This window comes from Diplotaxodon limnothrissa, linkage group LG20, assembly GCF_057381915.1.
Source record: "Diplotaxodon limnothrissa isolate DT_005_m linkage group LG20, D_limnothrissa_male_GT1.1, whole genome shotgun sequence".
Classification (NCBI taxonomy): domain Eukaryota; kingdom Metazoa; phylum Chordata; class Actinopteri; order Cichliformes; family Cichlidae; genus Diplotaxodon; species Diplotaxodon limnothrissa.
This window is the reverse complement of record NC_140615.1, coordinates 38,194,208-38,214,880: the sequence shown is the minus strand read 5'-3', so window position 1 is coordinate 38,214,880 and position 20,673 is coordinate 38,194,208. Positions and strand designations below refer to the sequence as shown.

Sequence of the window (20,673 nt, the reverse complement as noted above, 5' to 3'; positions counted from 1 at the left end):
TCAGGCCGTATTGTTTGCCCAGGGAATTTACCCATGTGATCCTGGTGGCTGTCTATGTTTCTCCCTCTGCTAACCCCACCGCTGCATGTGACACTATCCACTCTGCCATAGTCCGGCTACAGACTCAGCACCCAAGTGCCTCCATGGTGATCTCTGGTGACTTCAACCATGTGTCATGTTTCGGCTGTGTGCAGGCTGGATGAGAACCCAATCGCAAACTCACGGAGGCAGGAATGAACTCAAACTTCACAGCTTTATTGCTGGAGAGGAAAACCATACAAACTAAACTGGGAAACTATAACGTAATAGACGGAGAAACACACGGCCATGAATGAGGGAGACGCAGACATAAATACACAGAGGGTTAACAAGGGAAAGGGAGAGCACACGGGGAACACAGGTGACACTGATAATCATAACAAGACAAGGCAGGAGTAAACGCAACACTGACGGGAGACTGTCAAAGTAAAACAGGAAGTACACAGAGGTTCAGACAGGAGGAGAGAGAGTCAAGTTATTTTTCCTTCCAATAGTGTTAACGTGCTACACAGGTCACGAACAAGATTTTTTTAAATTTCCATTGTAAGTGGGCTAAAGCAGTTAATTAAAAGTAGTCGCTCAGTGGGAGACTGAGATTATTCTGTACAACTCCTCCATTTAATACCACGTAAACACTGCAATAGTTTTGCAGACACTCTTTCTTACTCTGTAATGTGGCAGTTAATTTGTTGACATTTATTAATAATCATATCTGTCAACCCTGAGTATTTATTACTTGGTGACTTGTATATATTGTGCTGTTCCTCATATCCTAACATATATTGATAGTCTAGTTTGTTTTTGTTAATGCTGCTGTACTGGAAAATATGTATAAAATTATATTTATGCATTCAGTTTTTATTACAGGGTTTACCAGAGCCCAGCTCTCTTTACCTTCCAATGTGATGGCCATATCCACAGGGAGAGTGATCACCTTTAACGTCCCCAGTGTCCTACAGCTGAGCTGTGGTAAGAAGGGTGTAGTTTGTACGTTAAAGCTGGATGTAAAGTCAGGTCCATAAGAATATTCCCAGTGACTTGTTTTTGCTCCCGTACATCACCACAGTGGATCTTAAATTGGACAGTCAGGATGTGACTGAAGTGCAGACTCTCAGCTTCAAATCATGAAGTTTAATAAAAGAATTATATTCAAACTTTCGCGTGATGTTTGGGTCAAATCTGACCAACACTGATAAATATTGTGCTTTGCATTTGATTGCCTCAAGGCCTTATGACATCCTCCACACTGTGCACTTGAACTTATAAAAGTGATGATTATTTGTTTCAATGAAATTTTAATGTTTTGTTACATCTGTGATGTTCCCGCTCAAAGGTGACCATCGCTGGAAATGAATCTTTTACACAGTCACCTATTTTGGTTGATTGATTGATAATACTTTCCAGCACCATCTTACACAAACATCACATGGGGAAGACGGGTCAGAGAGGGAGTTTGAGAGCAGAAAAAAACCTCAGCACATGAATCGCCACATCTGACATTATGGAAGACATGAGCTTCGAAGGTGTTTGGAGGGGGTGGGAGGGTGAGTGTAGGTTTGTGTGTGTGTGTGTGTGTGTGTGTGTGTGTGTGTGTGTGTGTGTGTGTTCCGTGTTCAGCCAAGAGAAAGTGTCCCTTCACCTGGTTAAGCAAAAGTCAACAATCTTCCACGCGGGTGGCCTTGAATGAGGAGGGAGAGTCACAACACATCTTGTTATCTAAGAGACAATTTTGTTATTCCCCTCAGTTGATCATCCAGCTGGCGCCAGGGGGGCTGCATGAGATGAAGATGGTAGTTGTTTTGGTCAATGCGAACAAACTGCTTCCAATTTTACAGCTGGTCTAATGGCCATCATTGGTCACCAGGTCTCTTCTCGTTGTTCTTCTTCAAGATGTTATCCATATTGCGTTAAAAAAAACACAGTCTGAGTACTCACAGCCCTGCCCATCGTCCATCATGTCGGCCAGCTTTGTGGGATTTTGAACAGCTGTAGCTGCTTCTTGTTCTTTGATAAGCCGAGCCGGCTCCAATCAGCCACAACTCTGTTACCGTGGTTCCAAATTGGTAGATGTCGTTCAGTGTCCTCCATCAAGAGTGTCACCAGACACACGACGCAACCGACCATCGAGTATCCGACAGCAAACGTCTCTGCAGGACAATCAGGCTCTCCCAAGCCCAGGAGGGTGGGATCAAATCCATAATTCTTCTTTATGTTTCAGAGAACAAGTCTTTGAGACTCTCTTAAGGTTAGAGAATATCCAAGACTATACAAAGGACATGAGAAGCCAAGCAGGAAAGATAAGGGAGAGGGAGAAAGTGTGACCGCCTCCATCAAGAGCCAAGAGCAGAAGCATTTTGGATCTGACTGACACTTCTGAGTCTGTAAAGTGAAGCCAAAGTGTCTTAAACCTGCGTTATTGATATTAACATTTCATTTTTCCTTTTGTCTCATTGTGTGTGTAACAGGCAGTGGAGTGATGATTGTGCAGTCAGTTTTGTACAGATGTGCAGATAAAGAAATCTGCTCTCGGCTTCACGATCTGGACTTCATCAAGAAAAGGTGAACACTGTCGGATAGTTTAACTGCTTTGATTACAATAAAAAGCACCAGCAGCTCAAATGAAAGCAGCAGATATTAGAAACCATGAACTGATCACTTCAACAAACCTAGAAATTTGTTTTTTGTGTCCCTGCAGCTGTGACTTGAAGGAAGTGTGTGAAATAAATACAAACATGGTCTGTACCTGTGATCCCAGCGTCTGCACCTACCTGGACATCACCTTCACCTGCGTCCCTGCAAGTCTGTTACATCTGTGATTATCAGCTAACAATCAGTCACATCTGTACATGAATCATTACAGTTTCTAATGTGATGCGTTTCTTTGTCAGTCCACAGTGTAACATGTCAAGAATCTCAGGCGAACCTTCAGTGTGGTCAGATTTATTTTTCTCATTTATTGTAACTTTAGTGGATTCATTTGATAGAACTACAAACATGGTTACAGTTCATGAACTCTTCCTCAGGTGAAGGACAGGTTATAGTCGTCTCCTGGGCGAATTATGGTCGCCGTGACAACACCACGTGCCCTGATGGAAATCCTGATCACGTCAAAAATGTTCTCTGTTCGAGTCCCAGTAGTAGAGAATATGTAACTAACAGGTACAGATGCTGACTCTCTTTCCATCTTCTCTCAGATGACACGACGTACTTCAGTCCTCTGCTGACTCACCTTTGACCTGCATTCACAGGTGTAACTGGCAGAACAACTGTACTGTTGGAGCATCAAACACAGTGTTTGGAGACCCCTGTGGTGGCACCTACAAGTACCTGGAGGTGGTTTATGACTGTCAGGGTAAGAACTTTAAACTTCATGACTCTGTGAATTCAATTATATGTACAGATAATTATTAATCATTATTAAAGAATTCATATTTCTGTTATAAAGAAGTCACTGAAATTATCAGACATGAAAACGTTTTCAGTTCTTTTGCAGATCCTGAGTGAACGGGTTGAAATCACAGCTTTCAGAAAGTTCTTGAGAATAAATCAGAATCAATTCCGTATTAATCAGATTTAATTGCTCATAAATTACACTTGAACTGCTGCTTGTGTCACACTAAATAATCACTGCTGCTGTAGTCAGTCAGTTAAAGAACCAGCAGCTAGAATGAGAGGACTGGATACTTCTCTTTGACGTGGACTCAGATGCTGATTCATTAGGAGCAAAGATAAAGCACGTCTATAAAACATTTTCCGTTCTCAACTTCATGTGTTTGTGTATTGTATGTACGGTCGGCAAGGTCAGTCTCTCAATTGCCCCTCGGGGATCAATAAAGTTTTCTGAATCTGAATGTTGGATTCTTACACATTGTTTTTATGTTGAACAACATGTTAACATATAATTTCATGTACCTTTGCTCTACTAACTTTACAATCATGCTGCAGCTCCTTCCTGCCCTGCTGGTTGGACTTGGTTTGGAGGTCGCTGTTTCATCTTTAAAAGCAGCATGAAGACCTGGACTGATGCTGAGGTACATCAGGAAATAACAGCAGCTGTCGCTGAATCACTGATGACATAAAGACTTTCTGTCTTTGACTGATTTTAAATGCATTCTCACACTTTTCATCTTCTGTGCACCTCATCTTCCTCCTCAGAGTTCCTGTCAGACACTCGGTGGACATCTGGCCTCATATCACAGCACAGCTGAGTACACCTTCATCAGAGAGCTCACTCGCACAGCAGCAGGGTCATATACACCAGCTTGGGTTGGAGGCAACGACAGAGAGACTGTAAGTGTTTCACAGATAAAGAGGATGAGCTGCAGCTGTTTCTGATATTTCATATGTTTCTCTTCATATTCATCAGTTTGATTCAAAGGTCAACATGTGACAGACTGATTAATCAGGACTTTGTTCCTGGAGACAGATGTTGCTGTTGACTTGACTTTTCTTTTCATTTTTTACCTGCACAAACAAAATGAACCTTCGTTGTGTTCGAGTGGTGTAAGAGGTCTCATGTCTGCACTCTCAGCATAGATGCATCAAAGTACATCAGAACAAACTGAACTTTATTCTTCCAGGAAACTGTGTGGAAGTGGAGTGATGGTTCCCAGTTTGACTTCACAAACTGGGGTAATGGACAACCTGACAACTCTGGAGGAGATCAAGATTGTATGGAGATAAACCGTGGAGGTACAAACTGAAAGTGGGCCTGTTGATGAAATGTGTTTGGTTTTTATATTGACTGAAGTCATGTGATCTTAGGTCTTTATAAGAACTGTGTTTGTTCTTTTTACATTAGAGAAGAAGAAAACATTTACAGCACAGACCTCTGATTTTATTTCTTTGTTTTGATTCTTTACAGGAGGAGATTATGTCAACGACTCAGGATGTAGCTCACAGAGAGGGTTTGTTTGTGTCAGAGGTCCATAACTGCTCCTTCGTGTCCTGACACGTCTGACATGATGATGTCACAGCCTCACTGCTGATGTCACTTCCAGCAGGATGTCAAGCCTCGATGACATCACTGCTGGATTCTGTTGATAATGATTTCATATCACAATAAACAGGAAAATAAATTCAATAAAATTTAAAGGAACTGAAATGTTGACCTGAAAGTGAGTCATTCATGCTTCAAATCATCATCTGATCATTTTAATAAACCTCAAAATGCTTTCTGTCTCCCTGCAGCTGTGATGGAAAAACTTGTGTGACATAAATACACCATCAGTACTTCTGATGCTGGGATCTCATCACCTGATGCTGATAACGCAGTTATTTTTACATCTGAAGAAAAGAATAAGCTTAATCGTATTTGTGTAAAGTTATGTATTTATCTTTTTTTGCAACTTTACCAGCTTTACTTATAAAGCACTTTAACACAAAACCAGAGATCACAAAGTGCTGCACATATACAACAACAACAACAAATGAAATGAATGGACTGTCATACCCGTAACACTCTGCCTGTTGCCTTCACATTAAATAATTTTTTGAATAATAATTTTAAAAATATTTCTTCACGTCATTATGCAAATAGAGGTGACATGGGCCGCGAGATTGAGACACGTCATTAGAGCCTCTTCATGTGTGTTTGGTTTGGGTTTCCACCAGCTTGGAATTACCAAAAATAGAGAGAGCATAGCCGAACATATGAAACAGGAAAAGACCGCCATGTAATCCATTTATTTCAACAAAGTAGCTGTAATCTGAATACCACCTTTATAAACAGTAACTGCACTTAGTGGACCTTTGTTCCTCACTATCTGTTCTGACACTTTGCTGCGGATCTGAAAATGGTGACTGGCACCTGACGGTTTCACTACCAATCGGGGGCGATCGTGGCTCAAGAGTTGGGAGTTCGCCTTGTAATTGGAAGGTTGCCGGTTCGAGCCCCGGCTCGGACAGTCTCGGTCGTTGTGTCAGAGGGCCCGGTGGCGCCAGTGTCCGGCAGCCTCGCCTCTGTCAGTGTGCCCCAGGGTGGCTGTGGCTACAATGTAGCATCACCAGTGTGTGGATGTGTGATGGCTTTGGGGCTTTGGGTCCTTAAGGACGAGTAAAATACAAACACAGGCCATTTACCATTACTGGGCACCCTATTCTAGTCTCAACAACAGCACTTCAGTAAGTTTCCACTACAAGATGGTTCCCTCTTATCTACTGCTCTACAGGCAAACATGGGCGAGAGTCTATTCAGCGCTGTGTCCATGGAACACTACGCCACATGATTATATGGCAGGTTTGAGTAATATGAGATTAATATAAGGCACAGTAATAAAGCACTTCAGGTAAGCTCATTCTAACAACATGGAAACAGGAGCAGTGCAAAGAGAAGAGAAGTGATCGCATATACAGTATAGTTGGGCTGCTGCCAGCTTCTTCACTCACTGTGTTTATACGCCTCTCTGCACTTAATTATTAGTTGTGATTATTAATCTCTGGCTCCACACGTGTCCTTGTCCTGTGTTCCTCCCCTCGGCATCAACAGGTCGTTATGTCTGCCCCTCCCTGAGCCTGGAGAGTTCTTCCTATTTAAAGGGAGTTCTTCCTTCCCACTGTCACCAAGTGCTTGTTCTTAGGGGGTCGTCTGATTGTTGGGGTTTCTCTGTATTATTGTAGGTTCTTTACTTCACAGTGTAAAGCACCTCGAGGTGCCTGCTTTTGTGTCATGGAGCGCTATAAATAAAACTGAACAGTTACATGGTTGGGGTCAAGACATTTGTCCCAGAAAGGCCACTCTTTCAGAAATCCATTTACATCTCAGATGTTGAAAAAACTGTTTATCAAATCTGTTTTCAGAAGACATATTAGAGTCCTTCATGGTGAGCTTGAACAACACACTCAAACACAGGTGTGATGGCTTTTTCAGTTTCAGGTTTCCTGGATGATGATTTGGGTGTTTATGAAGGTCCTGTTCTGTCTGTGCTCCAAACCTTTTGCATGATGCTGTCGCTGCTGCACAATGACATGTTGTGTTTATCAGGAACTAATTCAGCAGTCAGTAGAAAGACTTCTTTCTAAATACTCTGAATGTTTTTGAAGCTCATTTTTAGTTTCTGGTGTTTTCCCATGAATCCACTTCCTCTGTGGTCTCTGAACAGAGAGACGTGTGGAGATGTTTCATGCAAAGCAGAATATTTTCCAGTCAAATGTGTTCTCAGCTGTGCTCCTGCCTGTCTGTTACATTCATATCATGGACCTGTGTGTTTTATAGTAACATCCAGTGAATCATTAAATAGCCGTCATAAATACCTGCTGTACCACCCCATTTAAACCACTGTAAACACTGGTGTGTTGAACACCCACAGCTGCTGCTGCATGTGTGTCTGTGTCGTCCACTTGGTCTCCGTCCTCTTTGTTCCCTCTTTAGGACGCTGTTGACGAACAGGGGAGTGTCACTTTCTCTCTGAGCTGATCAGGCTCTTTGAACTGTTCTGTGCTCTTCATTTAAATCCAGACGTGATCACATTTTCAAACTGTAGCTCCTAAACTTTGGAACAACATGTTTGCAATCATTTACATCATGTTAACACAATCATTTGTATTAAATGTTAAAATAAATGTAATCTACCATTAATCGTGTTTAAAATGATGATCCGAGCCCCTCCCAGCTGTCACTGGGTCAGCTGATCCAGGCTTATATAACTTTTAATGTAAAGTAGTTTTATTTCCTGCTGCAGCTGAGAAGGAACAGATCCTGCTTTTCCATTGGCTGTGCTTTGCATGTACATCACAGGTGTTACTGAAACAGAGTGAATCCAGCAGCTCTGTGTTTGATCCTCCATCAGCTCTTCACTGTAATCCAGATCTCCTAACATGATGCTCTGCTCCGGACTCAGCAGCACACTGTGTGAGTACAACACACTGATAATCCTTTATTTATACATGAAATCAGCTGCACATGTTCAGTCTAATCCTTTTCTAGCTTTCCACTGTGCTGTACTGTGACATGCTTTTCTTTCTGCTTTATTGGATCAGTTCATCTAACATCCTAAATACATGTTTGCATCACCTCAGCAGGACAGTTAGGCTTCACAGAGTCCTGAGAGCAATTCATGGCTGATCATTTACTTTGAAGAGTTGAAGTCAAACTGTCAACACAAATAAGTTTATTGACAAAAGTTGGAAAGATGAAGAGAATAAATGTGTCATTGAAATCTGCTGTTTAGAAAGAGTTTCCAAAGAATCCAGGTGTGAATGAAAGCAGCAGCTTTCTCCTGTTTGCTTTTCATTTCTGTTTCATGTTTTGAGGTGAATTCAACTTGATATCAAACACACAGTCTGACACTGAGCTTTCTTTCTGTCTCTTTCAGTGCTGGCAGCAACCTGTTCACTCATCACTTCAGGTAAATGCTGTTTTACTGCTTCTTATATTTCTCAGCCTTGCTGTTAACTTTATACTTCCATCATGCTAATCATTGAACCTGAGCTCTTCTTCTGCTTGTGCAACTACTGAACAACCTTCACATATCACCAGTTTTTATTTCTCTCCACCAGAGAGGTTTTTATAAAGCAAAAACAACTTTTCCAGGCTGGTGATCTTTTATATCAGAGGAGCCATGTCCTCTCCAGCTTGCGAGTTATCTAGATGCACGTTTGAGCGACAGCAAGGAGTCAAGTCCTTCCTCTGATTTGAGGTTTTCTTTTGAGAGATGCTACAGTGTCTACAGTCGTACACAGTGAAGACGTAATATTATTAACAAGATGATCGACCTCTGTTGGAGCAGCGTTCAGATAGCTGCTCTGCTCTGTGTTGGTACAGGGCATTGAAGATGATAACAGTGGGTGGATTATATTCTTAAACTTAGTTACAGCGCTTTCAGAAAGACATCTACTGTGATAAAGTCTACTCTCCACCGCTGTGTAAATGTAAATGTTATCAGGAAATGATCAGACAGCAGAGGGTTTTCAGGAAACTCTGTTACGTGTTCAGTTTCTCTGCCATATGTTAACACAAGATCTAGAGTGTGATTAAAGTGGGTTCTTTTACAGTTTGACAGAAGCCCACTGAGTCTAATATTGTCACGGCACTGAGTCTGGTGACCCCGTGTTTGTGTTTTTGGTTGAAGTTAAACTCTTTGAATTATGGTTTCCTGTTTGTATATTATTTGTAGTTCCTGGTTTCTAGGTGTCTCTTCTGTTTCTGTGCCTCCTCCATGTTCTTGATGAACGTTTAATTCTGTTCTCCGTGTGTTGTATGTGTAGTCTTATTTTTCTCTCTTCCCTGTGTCCCACATCTTGGTACTTTTGTTTCTGTGTTTCTTGTTGTCTCTGTTCCAGAGTCTGTCGTGTTTCCACGTCTCTGTCTAGTCTGCGTCTTTGTGGATGCCTCGTACTTCCTGTTTTACTTTGACAGTCTGTGTCCTATGTCAGTGTGTTCTGCTTTGCTTCCTTTATCTCTTTATTTCAGATTAGTCCCGGCTGTGCTTCCCTCCTTCTTTCCATTCCCTCGTTACTCCCTGGTGTATTTAAGCCCTGTGTTTTCCTCTGTCTGTTGTTGTCTTACACCCTCTGTGTTTCCAGCCATTTTCTAGTCACAGTTCCTGGTTTGTTTTCTCTTTTCTAGTTAAGGTTTGTATTTGAAGTGAGTTATTTGCCACTAGAGTAAAGCTGCCTCTTTTAGTTAACCCTTTTGCTTATGAGTCCTGCTTTTTGGTCCAACATGCTGCCTGCCACACAGCAAATCCATGACCTATAATGTAGTGATGGGCAGATGAAGCTTCATGAAGCACTGAAGCTTTTCATCCAATTGGTTCACCCCAGCGCAAAGCTTCTTGAAGCTTCATTTGCTCTAGCAGGACACCTACTGGACGTAAAAATAATAGCTGGCATGAATTTGAAGAGTGTGGCATTTTGCACACAGCCTGTAAATGTCAACAACAAAAGGAGTGTGTAAAACATGTATATTGTAGTGATGGCAGTATACTGTGTATATTTATAGTGGCAGTATGGGAAATGATTATTTGGAAATGCTTGAAATGGAAATGATCATTTACTGTGAGGTGAGGTGTGGTTGGGGTGTGGACAGTAGTTGTGCTTTTGTAACGTTGAGGTATGGACAGCTACACACTGAGGCGTCAGTCCTGCCTGTTCACATTTTATTCTGTAAAAACTAAATTTTCACTGCTTTTATGACCTTTTTAGTGGGGAGAACATAGCTAGGATTTAATGATTTAACAAATCTTTTAAATCCTTTGTCCTCCACAATGCTAAATGGCTGGGAGTCCTCAATCACCATGCTGACCAGGTCTTCATCTATTGGAGATTGTCTTTGTCTTTCCTCAGGAGAACAAAGCACAAATATAAATATCACACACGTAACTTATAACAGTTGTATAATATTGTTATATCATTTAGTAACATTACTGCATGCTATATTATCATTGCATTTGATGGCTCACCTGGTCTTGCTCCACAATCGGTGTCCCCCTTATTCTCATGCAAAGCTCTGTAGTGCCTAAGCATGGATGAGGTGTTGTTGTTATATCCCAGCTCCCTGGCACATAGCAAACACTTCACCTTGTACAAAAGTACAGACAGCTTAACATAGGTTTTATTGCACCATCAGTGTTATGAAAATACATCTTCTGTAGAAATTTACATACCTTGTTGGGAGGAATAAAATCAAAATGTTCCCACACAGGGGAGGACATCCTCCTCTTCTTAGCTGGCTCCATTCTCTCCTGACTTTCTCTCCTCACTCTCATAAACCTCCAAACTGTCTCCAAACTCTCACTAACCGCAACTCTCCATCAAACACCCACATTTTGAATGAAGTCTGAGGGTTTATATCGCTGTCATAGCTCGCGGAAAGTTTGAAGCCTGATCTTGAAAGTAGAGATAGTGTCTGTGTCCTGAATCCAAACTGGAAGCTGGTTCCACAGAAGAGGGGCCTGAAAACTGAAGGCTCTGCCTCCCATTCTACTTTTAAATACTCTAGGAACAACAAGTAAGCCTGCAGAGCGAGAGCGAAGTGCTCTAATAGGGTGATATGGTACTACAAGGTCATTAAGATAAGATGGGGCCTGATTATTTAAGACCTTGTATGTGAGGAGCAGGATTTTGAATTCTGGATTTAACAGGAAGCCAAAACAGGAGAAATCTGCTCTCTCTTTCTAGTCCCTGTCAGGACTCTTGCTGCAGCATTTTGGATCAGCTGAAGGCTTTTCAGGGAGTTTTTAGGACTTCCTGATAATAATGAATTACAGTCGTCCAGCCTGGAAGTAATAAATGCATGAACTAGTTTTTCAGCGTCACTCTGAGACAGGATATTTCTAACTTTAGAGATGTTGCACAAATGGAAGAAAGCAGTCTTACATATTTGTTTAATATGTGTTATGAGCGGCTGTGTGCAGACAGGAATAGGACCCAAGGTGCAGACTCCGGAGACAGATGTGAACTCAAAACAGCTTTAATGTTAAACTCAAATATAACATAACGGGGGGGAAAAATCAAAATAAACTTACACCAGAGGACTGACAGAACACACAGCTAGAAAAACAGTAGATCACGACACAGACAGAGAAACACAAGGCTTAAATACACAGAGGGAACAATCAGGGAATGGGTAACAGGAGGGAAACACAGCTGGGGCAAATCAGGCCTAACGAGACCAGGGGAAGCGAAACCAGATACATTAACCTCAGACAAGGACCTTCAAAATAAAACAGGAAACATGACACAGTCTGAACTAAAGACACAGACTCGCAGGCACTGCAACAGAGGGAACAGAGACGTGGGACCAGGGCAGACACACTGGACACGGGGATATAGCATCTAAGGATACACAGAGACGCCAACTAGACAAGGGGATACAGCTGACAGGGGAGACAGAGCAACTAGAGAAGACAGACATAAACCATAAGACAGAACTCAAAGAAACCAAAGACTAGAAATTCTAAATAATATAATAAACTCAAAAACCCCGGGTCAACGACCCAGGCATCCTAACAATATGTGCGTTGAAGGACGTGTCCTGGTCAAAAATGACTCCAAGGTTCCTCACAGCGTTACTGGAGGCCGAGGTAATGCCATCCAGAGTAAGAATCTGCTTAGAGACCATATTTGAATAAACTTACAGCTCAATGCAGTTTCTGTGTTTCTGTAATCTTTTACTGACTTTAATCACTTAAAAAAATGCACACAGCGTGTTCCTGCCTGTTAGCAGTTAAACAGCTACGTTAGCTAACCAAATAGCCTTTTCACTACATCATCAAACCTTTTGAGAAAAAAAGACGGCCGGCCTTCTCTGTGTTACTTTTACATTTCCCTCCATTGCTTTACCCTCATATTACGTTTTTTAATATTTTGATTTCAGGCTTTATCAGAGCACAACTTCCCGTTCCTCCTGCTGTGACGGCCATATCCAGAGGAAGAGTGATCACCTTTAGCAGCCTCAGTGTTCAACGCCTGAGCTGTGGTAAGATGGAAAATAGTCTCCAAAAACCAGCAGCCTAAGCAGAGAAGCCCAGACCTCCTCCTCCCCAGCCAGCTCCTTTAGCTTGTCTGGGGGACACCAAAGCGTTACCAGGCCAGCTGAGAGTTAATAAAATTACATTTACTAAATAATAAAGTGTTTAAAACATTAATACCTAAAAAGAGATAAACGTGTGCAAGTTGCTACAGATTAGTCAATAAACAGCAGCAGCCTGGACAAAGCTGTTTCTCTAATGCTGTTAGAGAAACAGTCTAAGGCAGCTTCCTTAAGTAAAACAAACACGGAGACAGTCTTGAATCAACAATCGTCTCGAGATATTTATAGGGTTGCACATATTCCACCTTAATGTTTGTGGCATCAGACATGTTGGGAGCTTTTCTGAAGTCCACAGTTGGTTCCTTGGTTTTTGATATGTTGAGGTTACAGATTGTTCAATAACAGCTCCATGGTTGGTTTTCTTGCCCCTCAAAAAACTCACAAGTTTGCTCAAAGCTGCCTCACAGACTTTTTCTGCTTGTGTGTCAGGTGGGTAGTTAGCACGGAGGCTTGTGTGACATGCACTGAAGTGTGTCTCCACTGTGTCACTTTCTCGTCGCCACAGTCGTCCCACAAGTGAGACACGCTCACGTTTCTTTAGCTGTTGTAGAAAAGAGCTCTGCCTCCCACTCACTGTGAAAACAGAACATTTTTCTGCCATGTTTTTCTGTCGGGGTAAAAACTGCATCTAGATCCTCCTTCGGGCTGCGCCTGCTTTCTTATCTCAGCGGAGAAAAATGGCAGTTTATCTTCATGATGCTGAACTTTGACCTCAGACAGGTCTGAGTGCATACACAGAAAATCAGTTTTACCATTCAAATCTCTAGTAATCCAGATGTTACTGGTTAAAAAAGTACAGCCACACATTTAAATTCAGTTTTTATTTCCATGGTAACCTGCAGTATTTTCAGAGCATGCCCTGTGGGCGACTCTCACGGTCCCTTCAGGCGACCAGGTGGGCACGTGTTGCTGCCTCTGTTATGCACAGTCGCTCCTTTTGCTCAGCAGGAATCAAATAGTTGACTGACAGCAGTTTCATGGCCAGGTGAGGCCTGTTTGTCACGGCCGAGCTGACTGGAGGGCTCAAATGCAGAACTCCCACGTAACACCACGAAAACATGAACAAGGATTTATTCTCAAAAGCAAAAACGTCAAGATATGATTTGCAACGTACTATGAACTAACGTTGTCTTCTAAGCATATAAACCTAACATGGAACAAGGGCTTGACTGCTACTATGAATCAGCGTAATTGAAACCTTCATGGAAACAAAAACACTCTGTTCGAGAGCACAGAGGGGAGACGCTGGAAATGCACCGGGAGTCTCAGTGCGCTGTAACGGGAGGAGAGTGGATTTAGTGCCTAGGCCTGGGGGAAAGTGTCCAGGAAAACATCACCGAATTTTGCCGGGCGGAGGGCGGACACAAAGGGAGTACTAGGTCCGGGTGAGGGGCAGATTCACTCCTATTTAGTGCATGGGGATCTGCCCGGCCCGGGAGCCGTCGCCAGTCCCCTTCCAGGCCTTCCCCAAACCGCAGCACAATTAATGTCCAAGCATTCAACTTTCAATACTAAACGCTGTCAAACCTAACATGAGGACGTGGGCCCAGATAGTGAGCTATGGGCAAAACACAGTGAGTCTCAGTCTGCACAATCACCTGTTAATTGTCTGAAGCAACACTGACTAGGTGAAGCAGAACTTGTGGCGAAGAGTGAAGTGAGCGCTGGTCCATAAATGTTGACAGCTCAGTCGCTCACAGCTGAGGAGACGCCACTGTACAGTAACTCCACCCCAAGGTGGAGACAGCAGCTCAGAGGCAAAACAGCTGTACTCACCCGGACCATGACACTGTTCCCTCAGTTCATTCAAACTTTAGCACATAAAACATCTTAGTTTGTACTTGGATGTTCACTGGAACTCTTAACATGACAAATAAATCAACCAATCAGAGAAGGTTTGATGTAAAATCCACGGTGGTGGTGTACAGAGGTCGGACTAACATTTATGGATGTGACTGCAGCTGCTGGGTCTAAAACACAAAGTGCATCAAACCTGCTTTACTACATGTCGTTTCTCCTTTTCTCTGATACTGTGTGTGTATAACAGAGAGGGGAGTGATCACTGTGCAGTCAGCTGTGTACAGATGTGCAGATACACAAACCTGCTCTCAGACTGGCACTCAGCACATCAAGAACAGGTAGTTTAAGATCTTCAATAACAAATGACTGTTTGAATAAAAACAGCAGCAGCTCTGAAACACTTTAACAAAGCTGAAAACGAGCTGCTTTCTGTGTCCCTGCAGCTGTGATGGAAGAAAAGTGTGTGACATAAATATGAACATCATCAGTGCTTCTGATCCCGGCGTCTGCACCTACCTGGACACCACCTACACCTGTGTCCCTGCAAGTCTGTTACATCTGTGATTATCAGCTAACAATCAGTCACATCTGTACATGAATCATTACAGTTTCTAATGTGATGCGTTTCTTTGTCAGTCCACAGTGTAACATGTGAAAAATCTCAGGCGAACCTTCAGTGTGGTCAGATTTATTTTTCTCATTTATTGTAACTTTAGTGGATTCATTTGATAGAACTACAAACATGGTTACAGTTCATGAACTCTTCCTCAGGTGAAGGACAGGTTATAGTCGTCTCCTGGGTGAATTATGGTCGCCGTGACAACACCACGTGCCCTGATGGAAATCCTGATCACGTCAAAAATGTTCTCTGTTCGAGTCCCAGTAGTAGAGAATATGTAACTAACAGGTAGAGATGCTGACTCTCTTTCCATCTTCTCTCAGATGACACGACGTACTTCAGTCCTCTGCTGACTCACCTTTGACCTGCATTCACAGGTGTAACTGGCAGAACAACTGTACTGTTGGAGCATCAAACACAGTGTTTGGAGACCCCTGTGGTGGCACCTACAAGTACCTGGAGGTGGTTTATGACTGTCAGGGTAAGAACCTGAAACCTTTAGACTGCATTCATTCCTGTGCGCATAAAAAGGTCATTGCTGAAAAAGACTCAATAATCTGACATGAATATCTTGTCAGCTTATTTTTACAGATCCTGAGTGAACAAATTGAAATGATGTTTATGAAAGTCTTAAAAAACAGAATCCTGTGATTTTTATAGAATTTAATTATGGAAAAATGTAATTTAATGAAGAAATCAGTGATGCTGATCACAATATATAGATACTCCAAAACAAAATGTAAAAATCTATTAGTCTGTTTTCTCCTAAATGCTGCAGTGTTAGACCTGCTTTAAAAAATACTGCAACAGCTGATGTTTTTCCTTTGATGTGTGAAAAGTCCTCTGAGTTTTAAAAGTGCTGCAATTCAGTTTTATTTATACAGCACCAAATCCAAATAACAGATTGCCTCAAGTTGCTTTGTATAAAAAAAGTAGAGACCTTAGAATAATAGAAACAAAACAGAGAAAATCTCAACAATCATATGACTCCCTGTGATGATGTCACATGGAAAACCTCTATACACAAAGTGAAGAGGGTCCAGGCTCTCACACATGACAGGCCTGACTCTGTATGGACTTTTGGAAGACTGGGCACCATGGATTGGCTAATTCATGTGAACTGAGCTTCATCCCACATTTTATTATTCATGTGGCTTAAACTTTGTTCAGTTGTTGTTACTAACGTCTTTAGTAAGTAAGTAAAAGTTTATTTATAAAACACCTTTCAAGACAGAGATCAAAAGTGCTTCACCAAAAAATAACAGAGCATAAAAAAGAGTTATCCAAAACATGCCTAAAAACTGAGTTTTTATTGGTTCTTGAAAGACACGACTGAGATCTCAGGCTCAGAGGGAGAGAGTTTCAGAGTCTGGGAACCACTGTGGTCAAAACTCGGTCTCCTTTAGTTTTCAACCTCCTGTCATGTTCAATAAGTAGCTCTTGATCACATGACCTCAGGGACCTGCTGATGGCTGTAAAGGCTCACTGATCGTCCACTAAGAGCTCTGAAAGTCAAACCAGAATCTCGAAGAATGTTTCGTTTAGACTGGTGAGCAATGAATTAGAGTGACGTAAGGTTTATATTTGTGAGGCGAATAGTCTTTCATTGTTACATTGTCAACAATTCATATCATAACATATCAAATTTATTTGTATACCACATTTAAAGACCAAAGTGCTTTCCAGTAAAACCATAATACAGATCAAATCAAAATATAAGAATATATACACACACACACACACACACACACACACACACACACACACACACACACACACACACACACACACACATATGTGTATATTTGTTTCTCTACAGTTTTTTCTTGTTTTTAACTGATTGTGAAGCACTTTGGTCAACTCTGTTGTTCTTAAATGTGCCATACAAATACATTTTGAATTTGAATTTTTTTTCATAAGCTTATCAAGTAAGCTAATGAAAATGACATCGTAAATAAAAAACGTCTCTGTTTTATTCGCTGATGTTTCCTGAACATCGACAGAATGTGGAGAACAGAACATCTGTTGTGTTTACCAACTGAAGATAAGGCAGAGATACCGCTTTATACCACAGGATGGTGCAGTAAATCAGTGTAACAGTTCTTTAATAACAATCTGAAGTTGAGAGATGAACACATTTTGCAATAAAAGTACATTAAAAGGGAGAGTTTATAAAGTCCTCCGACCAAATTAAAGACACATACAAGTAAAAATCAAACAGACAGAATTAGGGTTGTTCGATATAACGATATATATCGGATGACGATGTAAAAACGTCGATCGTTTCATTTTACGCTGTTGTTTGTTTCCTGGTTACGGTTTACGGCAATATTTGTTCATGGTTTGATGGTCACTGTAGTGGCTATATTCATTTCTTAAAGTTCTCTCTTTCTCTTATATTTAATATCACCACACTACAGACGGACAAGCGCCTGTTTTTATGCGTTGTCATTAGCAACAACGACGGTAACAGCACCGTGTGTCCGCTTGTTCCACATAAACCTTTCACAATAAAGCTCAAGATCCTGTTGAGACTTTTCAAAATAAACTGAATCACGTGAAAGATGCAGATTATTTACGGATGAGAATTAAAAAAGAGCCGCCAGGTGCTAAAAAATAAACCTTAGACTCAAACGTTAGAACAGGCTTCTCCCCGCAGCACGCCGTGTAATAAATACAAAGAAAACGGCGCCGTTACAACTTGTGTCTAAAAATCTATCGTTTCATGCATCGGTTAAAACACTCGACTCCAGTTACACAACGCCCAGCTGGAAACACTTCAGGCAAGTCGAGCTGCCCGAGATTCACAGAATTTACAGAAAATGTTACATTTATGTGATTTATATCGTTATCGGACGATAGATGTTTTATATCGGGATATGAGATTTTGGTCATATCACACAGCCCTAGACAGAATTAAAAGAAAAAGGTTAAATGCAAAACAGAAAATGACAGGAGCTCCGATCAACACAATATTAAAATTAGGTAGTCAGAAAAAAGAGACTAGATAAGCACAAAGACACAGGTTATATCATGTCAAATCATCCAAGCCTTCTGCTTGGATGATTTAAAAATATATTTAATTAGAAAATTTATGCGTATTTAATTGAAAATACACATGAATTTGAATGTCTTTCCCAAAATACAGTTTGAGAAACAACAATGTTTTTTGTTTTTGTAATACTTGTATATATTTTACAAAAACATAAAAATATGTAAAACTTGTTACATTTGCTCATTTCAGCATGAAAGATTTATCAACATAGTCAGGACACACCTTATTCATTTATTTTTTTATTTTCATGACTATTTACATTGTAGATTCTCACTGAAGGGATCAAAACTATGAATGAACATGTAGAATTATAACTCAAAATATGTTTTATATTTTAGATTCTTGGTAACAGCCACCCTTTGCTTTGATTTCTGCTTTGCACACTCTTGGCCTTGTCTCCATGAGCTCCATGAGGTCGTCTCCTGAAATGGTTTTCCAACAGTCTTGAAGGAGTTCCCAGAGATGCTGAGCGCTTGTTGGTCCTTTGCCTTCACTCTGCGGTGTGCAAAGCAAAAATGTGCTTGTATTTGCTAATTAAATGTGAAAACATTGAAGCATTCCTACAAAGCCATATATTTGAGCGCACACTAATAAAATTCCTTCTGTGACCATCACTGCAAACAGCCAGCTGATCTACACAGCAACAGGGATCCTTGAATATCAGATGAACACAAGAACAGAAGCCTCAGTGGAGACGAAAACTAGAGGCAGAAAGGAGGGAAGTTACCCAACTATCAGAACTGCAGAGAAGTGTGATGGGACGCCTAACAAGTACAACAAGCTGTACAAACCTGAGGCCTTAGAAAGACCCAGGCAGTGTCGTACTGATGTAGTTAGTCAGTTACATAATTAACCAGCCGTTAATATGAAAGTCATTGTTCAAGCTCAGCTTCTTCTAACATGAGATGATCGACTGCTTTGCTTTGGCGTGTACTCAACTGACAGTTTATTAGGAACACATGAAAAATAATGAAACAGATATCTGTTATGAAATTCTTCATCTTCTGTTCTGAAGTTTATGGGGAGAAATTACTTTCTTTTGAGGAACCATTAATCTGTTCACCGACCTTTTAACTTTGCAATCATTTTGAAGATGCTTCCTGCCCATCTGGTTGGACTTGGTTTGGAGGTCGCTGTTTCCTCTTTAAAAGCAGCATGAAGACCTGGACTGATGCTGAGGTACATCAGGAAATAACAGCAGCTGTCGCTGCATCACTGATGATATAAAGACTTTCTGTCTTTGACTGATTTTAAATGCATTCTCACACTTTTCATCTTCTGTGCACCTCATCTTCCTCCTCAGAGTTCCTGTCAGACACTCGGTGGACATCTGGCCTCATACCACAGCACAGCTGAGTACACCTTCATCAGAGAGCTCACTCGCACAGCAGCAGGGTCGTATACACCAGCTTGGGTTGGAGGCAACGACAGAGAGAATGTAAGTGCTTCACAGATAAAGAGGATGAGCTGCAGCTGTTTCTGATATTTCATATGTTTCTCTTCATATTCATCAGTTTGATTCAAAGGTCAACATGTGACAGACTGATTAATCAGGACTTTGTTCCTGGAGACAGATGTTGCTGTTGACTTGACTTTTCTTTTCATTTTTTACCTGCACAAACAAAATGAACCTTCGTTGTGTTCGAGTGGTGTAAGAGGTCTCATGTCTGCACTCTCAGCATAGATGCATCAAAGTACATCAGAACAAACTGAACTTTATTCTTCCAGGAAACTGTGTGGAAGTGGAGTAATGGTTCCCAGTTTGACTTCACAAACTGGGGTAATGGACAACCTGACAACTATGGAGGAGGAGAAGATTGTATGGAGATAAACCGTGGAGGTACAAACTGAAAGTGGGCCTGTTGATGAAATGTGTTTGGTTTTTATATTGACTGAAGTCATGTGATCTTAGGTCTTTATAAGAACTGTGTTTGTTCTTTTTACATTAGAGAAGAAGAAAACATTTACAGCACAGACCTCTGATTTTATTTCTTTGTTTTGATTCTTTACAGGAGAAGATTATGTCAACGACTCAGGATGTAACTCACAGAGAGGGTTTGTTTGTGTCAGAGACACAAACTGCTCCTTCGTGTCCTGACACGTCTGACATGATGATGTCACAGCCTCACTGCTGATGTCACTTCCAGCAGGATGTCAAGCCTCGATGACATCACTGCTGGATTCTGTTGATAAATATGATTTCATATCACAATAAACAGGAAAATAAATTCAATAAAATTTAAAGGAACTGAAATGTTGACCTGAAAGTGAGTCATTCATGCTTCAAATCATCATCTGATCATTTTAATAAACCTCAAAATGCTTTCTGTCTCCCTGCAGCTGTGATGGAAAAACCTGTGTGACATAAATACACCATCAGTACTTCTGATGCTGACAACTTAACTTTAAATCTAAAGAAAAGCAAATATCGCAGTGAATTGATGCAACGTTTGCAGTGAGCCAGGTTTTTGTGTGTCTGAATTATTAATAGCCTTTGATATCATTGTTATTCATAGTTCCTGTCTCTGTGCCTCCTCTGTGCTGTGTCATGCTATGTTCTCGCGTCTGTTCGTCCCCAGTTCAAAAAGCGCAGCAGGTTCCACTTCAGCACTTTAACTGCTGTTTGCA

The 20,673-nt window shown here is 41.2% G+C and overlaps 2 protein-coding genes across 2 annotated transcripts; both read left to right on the top strand.

Annotated features, from left to right (window-relative positions):
- The first annotated feature begins 327 nt into the window (after positions 1 to 327).
- On the top strand, positions 328 to 4,971 carry LOC146611466 (L-rhamnose-binding lectin SML-like). The gene is made up of 10 exons (XM_085345623.1): positions 328 to 400; positions 2,505 to 2,598; positions 2,735 to 2,842; positions 2,935 to 2,972; positions 3,063 to 3,198; positions 3,288 to 3,391; positions 3,985 to 4,070; positions 4,195 to 4,329; positions 4,620 to 4,731; positions 4,904 to 4,971. Exons 1-10 carry the CDS (start codon positions 328 to 330, stop codon positions 4,969 to 4,971), a joined length of 954 nt encoding a protein of 317 aa, XP_085201749.1.
- Positions 4,972 to 14,437: 9,466 nt separating this feature from the next.
- LOC146611465 (uncharacterized) lies at positions 14,438 to 20,143 on the top strand. The gene is made up of 10 exons (XM_085345622.1): positions 14,438 to 14,501; positions 14,619 to 14,709; positions 14,815 to 14,922; positions 15,015 to 15,052; positions 15,143 to 15,278; positions 15,368 to 15,471; positions 19,139 to 19,224; positions 19,349 to 19,483; positions 19,774 to 19,885; positions 20,058 to 20,143. Exons 1-10 carry the CDS (start codon positions 14,438 to 14,440, stop codon positions 20,141 to 20,143), a joined length of 960 nt encoding a protein of 319 aa, XP_085201748.1.
- Positions 20,144 to 20,673: the final 530 nt, after the last annotated feature.

Bases quoted from the DNA above. Each gene is read 5' to 3' on its own strand.
- LOC146611466 (XM_085345623.1), top strand. From the start codon at position 328: ATGAATGAGGGAGACGCAGACATAAATACACAGAGGGTTAACAAGGGA. The intron at 4,330-4,619 runs GTAAGTGTTTCA...TTATTCTTCCAG, and splicing joins GAGGCAACGACAGAGAGACT to GAAACTGTGTGGAAGTGGAG. The intron at 4,732-4,903 runs GTACAAACTGAA...GATTCTTTACAG, and splicing joins TATGGAGATAAACCGTGGAG to GAGGAGATTATGTCAACGAC.
- LOC146611465 (XM_085345622.1), top strand. From the start codon at position 14,438: ATGACAAATAAATCAACCAATCAGAGAAGGTTTGATGTAAAATCCACG. The intron at 14,502-14,618 runs GTCGGACTAACA...TGTGTATAACAG, and splicing joins CACGGTGGTGGTGTACAGAG to AGAGGGGAGTGATCACTGTG. The intron at 14,710-14,814 runs GTAGTTTAAGAT...GTGTCCCTGCAG, and splicing joins ACTCAGCACATCAAGAACAG to CTGTGATGGAAGAAAAGTGT.